This window comes from Fukomys damarensis, unplaced genomic scaffold (assembly GCF_012274545.1).
Source record: "Fukomys damarensis isolate Sample0158 unplaced genomic scaffold, DMR_v1.0_HiC HiC_scaffold_15, whole genome shotgun sequence".
NCBI classification, from domain to species: Eukaryota; Metazoa; Chordata; class Mammalia; order Rodentia; family Bathyergidae; genus Fukomys; species Fukomys damarensis.
Genome location: NW_022900927.1, coordinates 22,193,459 through 22,200,651, shown reverse-complemented (window position 1 = coordinate 22,200,651; position 7,193 = coordinate 22,193,459). Strand labels below are relative to the sequence as shown.

Genomic DNA, 7,193 nt, shown 5'->3' with positions numbered 1-7,193 from the left:
AAAAAACACACATAAATGGACACATGTGCATATGCCAGTACAGGGACTCATACACATAGCCAGGGTTCATGTTCCCCGAGCCAAATGTCACATCTGGAGTTACGTGGAGAGCCATGCACATCTCGGGCCTCTGCAGAGAATGCCCTCCCCACTGTGGGACAATTACGGTGACACCTTTGATAAGTGTGTGTCATCAGAGGACCAGCTCCCGAGTGGCAGCCGAGCTGCTGGGAACCTGCTTAGTCTTAGGAAGATTGAGGCCTTCCTGAAGCTGGCCTCAGACGCTTGCCTCCTGCAGATAGAGCCCCTCCTGCCTTGCCTTGGTCTTCCCTTCCTATGCCTCTCTTGCTCACCTCCTCCCTCGATATCCCAGTGTGGCTTCTTCCATCGGAGCAGTCAGAGCTCATCTTTCCCTACCAACTATCACCGAGCGCATCTGGCTGTGCAACCCTCGGCCATGGAAGCTGGGGGCCCGGGGACTGTGGGGTAACTGTAGTGTGTGTGCATGTGTCTGTGCAAGCGTGTGTGTGTGGGGGGCGTGGGTATGTGTGCACGTGAGACTCAGTCCAGCTTCTAGCATCCGGGGGATCAGGGATGTGCAGGGTGAAGGAATGGGTCTGCATGAGGGTGAAGTGAGGTCCAGAATCGAGGGGAGAGGTGATTAGAAGGGTGAGGTCAGGACGGTAAGTGCATGCCGCTGGAGGTATGTGCAGAGTGGGGTGGCTCGTGGGCTGTGAGCATGTGGGTGTGGGGAGGGTCCGCGCATGTGCTCTCTTTGGGTATGAGTGTGAGAAGTGAATGGGCAGGAAGAGCTGTGCAGTCTGAGCACGTAGGAGTGCTGGGCATTTCCGGGGTGAATATGCAAGGGCACTTACTACCGCGCCGAGGAGGGCGGGCACCGTCAGGACAGGAGGAGCTAGACTGGCATTTTCATGGCTCAAAGGGCCCTGCCCCAGCAGCTGCTGCCCAGTGTCTGAGCATACGGGGCGAAAGTATGTGAGGCTTGGGGACATTGCTCCAGGTATGTTGGGGTCCCGGAAGCCACTTCCTTCCTCAGCTCTTGCTTATGTTCTGGCTTTTGTGTTCTCGGTTGTAGGATCTCTTAAGAAGCCTGGGTGGGTAGAAAGCCTGGGAGTCTCACATTCAAGCCTCTCTTTCAGGGACCAAGGGAGATTTCCTGGGTCCCTGGCACTGACTGGAACCCTGGGCACTGCCCATCACAATGGATGCTGGCCAGCCTCTCTCTTTCTGCCTCAGTTGGTTCTTTTGGTCTCAGGGATGGCGAAGGAAGCGTACAGGGCTGTGCAGGCTGTCTGCTCTAGGGATCTCACCCTGCAGGGCCTCATAGTCTGACTTGGTGTTTTACAGATGGGATTCTTCAAGCGGGCGAAGCACCCCGAGGCCAACGTGCCCCAGTACCACGCGGTGAAGATCCCTCGGGAAGACCGACAGCAGTTTAAAGAGGAGAAAACGGGCACCATCCTGAGGAGCAACTGGGGTGGTCCCCGGCGGGAGGCCCCCGAAGCGCACCCCATCCTGGCTGCTGATGGGCACCCTGAGCTGGGCTCTGATGGGCATCCTGGGCCAGGCACTGCCTAACTTTCTTTCTCCCAGCCTGGCCTGTGGGTCTCTCCACCTCTTCCTGAGATGGCGCCTCAGGGTGGAGAGTGTGGAGTGAGTTCCTCGCATCGCATCGAGACTTGGCAGGATCTGCTTCCTCAGGGGCACTGCCCTCTCCCATCCACGAGAACTGCCCCCCAGACTTCCCCTTAGAATGCTGTGAGCCAAGATAGGGTAAATCAGGGATGGGGTGGGGCAGGTGAGATGGGCAGGGATGTCCTGGTGCAGGGTGGAGAAGGGAGCCTGTTCCCTCCCCTCCCGTTCACCCCATGTAACCTGTCTCCCCCAAAGTGCCTTACCCAGAGGGCCAGGGAGGAGATTGTGTCACTCAGGGGCTCCTTCCTCCCCACTCTTCTGACCTTAGTTTGCTGCATCAGTCTAGTGGGTCTTGTCTATTTATTAAAAAATATTTGAGGACAAAAATCTCTGGCTTCCTTATTGAGTGCTGCTCCCTTACCCCCAGGGACCCTGCTTCTCTCTGGCACCCTCACAGCCCGGGACAAAGGGAGGAGTGGGAGGGAAGCTTTTGTGGCCAGTTCTAAGCAGCGCATGGGTGTATGCTCAGAAGGGGGTGGGGAATTTGCCACCGGGACAAGGGACCAGGGACAGCCACTGTGGCAGGAGGTGGGCAAAGTTCAGGAATTTGCAGCTGGAGCCAGGACGGTATAATGTTTGTATCTTTTTCTGGTGAGGGTAGTAACACAGCTTTTGTACTGTGGAAGGAGGGATGGGAGCTAGAGATCCACCCCGGCCCTGCAGAGGTAGGTGCAGAAGATCTAGAGGAGCACAGGCTGCGGAGCATCTCCTATTCTTTGCTTGATCCCTCTCAGGAGGAGACAGACCAGGTGGTGGGTGACTTGTTCTGATTAGAGGCCGGGGAGGAAGTCAGTGACTGCCTCGGGGCCATGAAGATTATTTCACAGCCTTTCCCATGATGTGGGGGCCAACAGGTAGCCATTTGAGGGGAGGGGGTAGCCATTCCATTTGGACTTCAGAGAAATGGGCCTTCTTAAGATCCTTCCAGGTCTGTCTGGTGAGGTAGCAGCCATCCCCGATATGTTTCCAGGTGGGCTCAAAAACTTGCTGCCACATAAAGGCCTTGCTTCCTTCGGGTTCGGCCACGTGCTCCAAGAAGAACAACACTCCTCCCTGGGAGGGAGAAGTTAACATCACTTATCTGCTCTATCCCATTCCCCCACCCCCTTTTGGGGGCTTTTTTTGAGGCAGGGTCTCTCTACGCAATCTGGACTAGCCTTGAATTTGAGGCAATCCTCCTGCCTCAGCTTCATGGGTACTGGGATTACAGGCGTGCACCACCATGCCCAGCCCCATCCCTTTCTTACAACCTCCTGCCCACTGACCAAGCCTGGTCAGACCTCTTGGTGAAGTAGGGGCTGCTGGTCTGAGTTCATGGAGCAGGCTGTCCTGCTCCTGATGTCTCCTGCACCTTTGGCTCCCCTACCCTCCCTCAAAGTGCACATAAAGAACCTCTTGTAACTGAGTGGGGATGATGGCAGAGATCTTTAAAGGATGCCTGGGAGGACTGCAGTTGGGGTAAACTGAGAAACAGGAGCAGGAAGCTCATGGTATACAAGGACGCATGCAGGCCGCCCCTGACACTCCGGTGCACCCACACCCTCTTCCCAGACATCTTGGACATCCTGGGAAAACCCGGGACCAGAACCAACCCCACCAAAGTGTGGGTTCTCCACCCTCTCGTGACCCCACTGTGCTCTCCCTAGGGGAGTCACTTACCTCACACTGAATTCCCAGGTACAGGCTGATGCTGTCCAAATTTCAACCTCTAGGCTGTATCTTTTCTGCTTTCTAGGTCTGGACTTCTCTCAGACTGTGTGGTTTCTCTGACTGGCTGTCTCTGCAGCTCCTGAGCCCTAAGAACCCTTCCATGCCAGCAAATGGAACTTGTACCCACTCTCTCCTCAGCTGCTCATGCCAGAAAGGTGGAAACTGTTCTGAACTCCTTTTTCTCCACCCTGCAGCTCAAAATCTTCTGGACTTCACTTCCCCTATCATCTCTAATAGAACACTCTTTATTTCCCCATCTGCCTCCGTACACTGATCTCAATGAAAACATCGGTTCCTTAGGTATCTTTCCTGGCTGTCCTCACCCCGTGTTAGGTGATTCTTCCTTGGCTTCACAGCACCCTATTTGTCTCATGGAGGTGATATCTCCCCTCCAAAAGCAGGTGGAGATGGCGGTGCCTAATGTGTAAAGTCAGATTCCCCATGCTGGGGCTCCAACCTCTGGGGCGGCCCCTTCCCTTCCCACTCCGCTTACCGGCCTCAGCACTCTGTAGACTTCCTGCAGGACTTTCTTTGTGCTCTGCACAGAGCACAGCACCAGAGTGCAGACTACCACGTCCATGGAGCCATCTGCCACTTGTTTCATGTGCTCTCCGGGAGCCACCATGAACTGCTCGTATTGAAGATGCCTGTTCTCAGCCATGCTCTTTGCCAGGAACTTCTCAAAGTTAGGGTTTGGGTCCAGGCAGGTGATCTTGCAGCCAGGTGGGTAGAACTGGAAGTTGGCACCAGTGCCACAGCCTAGCTCTAGCAGGGTCACCACCCCAGAGGTTCCCTTCAACCCCTTTATCTGGCTGAAGAGTTCCCGTTTCTTGCTTTCCATCAAGCGGTTGGTCCTGACAGCCAGCTCAGCCATTAGGTAGGGGAAGTACTTTTTGCATAGGGGCTGCCATAAGCCCAGCAGAGCCAGCAGGTGCAGGGGCAGCGTTAGGAGCAGCACAAGCAGCTGCAGGAGTCGTACCAGGGCATCCATGGTACCAGTTCCAGGTTGTGCTACTGCGGGACTCTAAGCTCAGCCTCTGCAGAAGATAGTTTCCCCGCCTCCTGTAACAGGACTTTGCTCTTTTCTCTCTGCATGTGATTTCCTTTTTATAGGGTAGGGTGGGGGTGTGAAATCCTTCTAGTGGGCATGGATCCCACAGCTCCACAGTCACAGGCTCTTCAACAAGTTTTATGCGAGGCAAAGGCACAAGTGATGACTTGTCTCTGCATGTGGGATTCCTCAGCCCAGCCGAAGCGGTGAGGTGTGCAGCAGAAGGCAGGTAGCGTGGACGTCTCAGATCTCAGTTTCAGGGTGACAGATGGGCAGTGCTGACTCATGGGGTGTGTCCTGATCTTACTGTGTCCTCTGGTCTGCTCAGGTTGTGCAAGCTGGAAATTCTGGTTGGGCTCCTCTAGCACACCCTCTGGACTTGGTAAACTTCGACATGCCTTTGCCCCAGATGGAGATAAAACAGAATGTTCAAGCTTAGGCCTGATTGAGGGAAGGAGGCTACTGACCAAAGAGAAAGGTACCTTCTGAGCTGACTAGTGTTCATTATCAAATCCAAGTCCTCAAGTGCCCAGAAATAGAAGAAAAGGAGACAAAAAGACAGAGTGGAAAAGAGTTGGAGTTTTGGCTCTAGTCTTAGTTCTGACTGTGTTCCCTTGTGCAAATGTTTTTACTTTCTGGGCCTCGGACTCTCATTTACAAGGTGGGGGAATCAAGGAGAAGCTGCATGGCCTTACACAGGCTCTAGGGTCTTCCCTGCTCCCGTGCCTGTGTGATCTAAGGAGAATAAAGTGGGCTGCAGAAGCAGGTGACTATGGGTGTCTTCATGGTCCCTTGGGTCCTGGGTTACAGCCCAGGACAGTACCCCAAGGTTTCAAGGTAGGCCAGAGATCCCCACCAGGGCTGGGAGGTCTCAAAGGCCAGAACTCCAGTTCATAGGGATCTTAGGAGGAAGCACCCAGGTTATCACTTGGTGGCTTTTCTTTTGGCTGATGTCTTGAGAGTTGCTCCTCAGTTCATCCTGAAGTTTGTACATCGAATGTGTAGTGGCCAAAGGGAAGTATTTTTTGTTTTGGCATCAATTGAGGTCAGGACCTCAAGCTTGCCAAGCAGGTGTGGTGCCACCGAGCTAAATCCCTGGCCCAAGGGAAGTATTTTAAAGATATGTTTATGTAGGTACTGAATATTTGATCAGCTGGCTCATAATTATTTTTTCTCTTTTTGGTTATTAGAAAAAGGATTATGTTCTTTAAATTTAAATTGATTACATTTGCATATATATATCCTTATATTTTATTTTTGTATATTTGTTTTGTATCTATCTAGTTATCCTACTAAATTCTTTTGCTGTTCATATTCGTTATTTTTTTCCTTTTTGTTGAGTTTATTGGTACAATCTAGGTATACAATACAATTACATTCATCATTGGGATTCTGTACCTTTACATAATAGGTCTTGATTCTCATTTTTCCCCTTGTCCCTGCCCTCCCTTCACCCCTTCCTCCCCTCCCGATTTACAAACACTTTATTTCCATTTTTTCAGTTTCTCATATTTTTTTCCTCTCCCTTATTACCTTTCCCCCACCCTTCCCACTTTCCCTACACCTTTAGCCCTTTACTTCCTATTTCACATTATTAATTATCTCATTAGGATCCTGTGTACTATTATAGTTTTTCACACCAAAGAAACTATTCAGTATTCAGTTAAAGAAATCTCTATATGAACATTAAAAATAGGGAATCCTAAAATAAAACTAAAAAGGAAAGTAAAAGAGAAAAGGCAATGATGTAACATTAAAATGATCCTTAATTCTGGAGATGAAAATGGTCCCTGAACATATTTAAATTGCTTCTTGCTCTTATAGTCTTATCTTATTCTTTTTTCATTTAGAGAATACTTTATTAGTTTCTGTAATCAAACCCGCATAGATATAACCTTACATATTTAGTGTGATGTGTTACCCCTGTACACATAGAAAAAGAAAATAAATAAATTAGCATTTCTAGACCAATATGGTTGTCCATTTCTGTACAATGCCAAGTCAACACAGTAAATTGGGATGACTTTTTCCAAAGTTGGCAGCACAGCTAAAGTTTCCCAAAATTCAATTATAAATTAGCATCTAGACCAATATGGTTGTCCATTTCTGTACAATGCCAAGTCAACACAGTAAATTGGGATGACTTTTTCCAAAGTTGGCAGCACAGCTAAAGTTTCCCAAAATTCAATTTATATATACATGTGTGTATATATATATCTATATATATCTATATATGTGTGTGTGTGTGTGTGTGTGTGTGTATAGCAGTAATAATAGTATGTTATGCATCGATAGCAGCAACACCTTTTCCAGGTTCTGCAGTCATCTGAACAAAATTATAGACATTCAGCACATTCCATTAAAAAAAAAATCCAAAGAAAAGAATAATATCCAGACAACAGCAAAGTTCTGTTGCTTTGTGGTACCTGGCACCATTTTTTCTATTAGCCTCTTAATCATCATCTGGAAAGAGAACATTCTAGAGTAATATCATTAAATGTAGCTCTGATAAAGGATGGTCCCTACTATGTATCATAAAGCAGGTACTAGATATTTTGCATTCATAGAGGTATGATACAGTACTGTCCTACATCAATAATACTAGATTCAGTTTTGGTTTGAAATTTACTTTGTCTGCAAATAAGATTGCTACCCCTGTTTTTTTCTGGGCTCCTGTCACATGGAGAATTGATTTCTATCTTTTCACTTTCAGTCT

The 7,193-nt window shown here is 49.3% G+C and overlaps 2 protein-coding genes and 1 long non-coding RNA gene across 8 annotated transcripts in view; 2 read left to right on the top strand and 1 right to left on the bottom strand.

Annotated features, from left to right (window-relative positions):
- Itga7 (integrin subunit alpha 7) overlaps window positions 1-2,548 on the top strand; it is a 20,691-nt gene extending 18,143 nt beyond the window's left edge. For all 5 annotated transcript variants that reach the window (XM_010644797.2, XM_033763666.1, XM_010644794.3 and 2 more), the window contains one exon: window positions 1,369-2,548. In XM_010644797.2, coding sequence (XP_010643099.1) covers window positions 1,369-1,599 — 231 coding nt within the window. In that variant the 3' untranslated portion in view covers window positions 1,600-2,548. The remainder of the gene's footprint in view (window positions 1-1,368) is intronic.
- Mettl7b (methyltransferase like 7B) lies at window positions 2,432-4,501 on the bottom strand. Its single transcript, XM_010644798.3, has 2 exons — window positions 3,920-4,501; window positions 2,432-2,769 (listed from the first exon to the last, which is right to left on the bottom strand). The coding sequence occupies exons 1-2, from the start codon at window positions 4,415-4,417 to the stop codon at window positions 2,533-2,535; spliced, it is 735 nt and encodes a 244-aa protein (XP_010643100.1). The 5' UTR covers window positions 4,418-4,501; the 3' UTR covers window positions 2,432-2,532.
- Window positions 4,502-4,625: 124 nt separating this feature from the next.
- The window catches only part of LOC104876609, a 12,737-nt gene continuing 10,169 nt past the window's right edge, over window positions 4,626-7,193 (top strand). Inside the window, exons 1-2 of one of the 2 annotated variants that reach the window (XR_784378.1) lie at window positions 4,626-4,706; window positions 4,806-4,955. This is a non-coding gene — a long non-coding RNA (uncharacterized LOC104876609). The remainder of the gene's footprint in view (window positions 4,707-4,805; window positions 4,956-7,193) is intronic. The other variant, XR_784377.1, reaches the window with a different exon arrangement.

Bases quoted from the DNA above. Each gene is read 5' to 3' on its own strand.
- Mettl7b (XM_010644798.3), bottom strand. From the start codon at position 4,417: ATGGATGCCCTGGTACGACTCCTGCAGCTGCTTGTGCTGCTCCTAACG. The intron at 2,770-3,919 runs GTAAGCGGAGTG...TCTCCCTCCCAG, and splicing joins TCTACAGAGTGCTGAGGCCG to GGAGGAGTGTTGTTCTTCTT.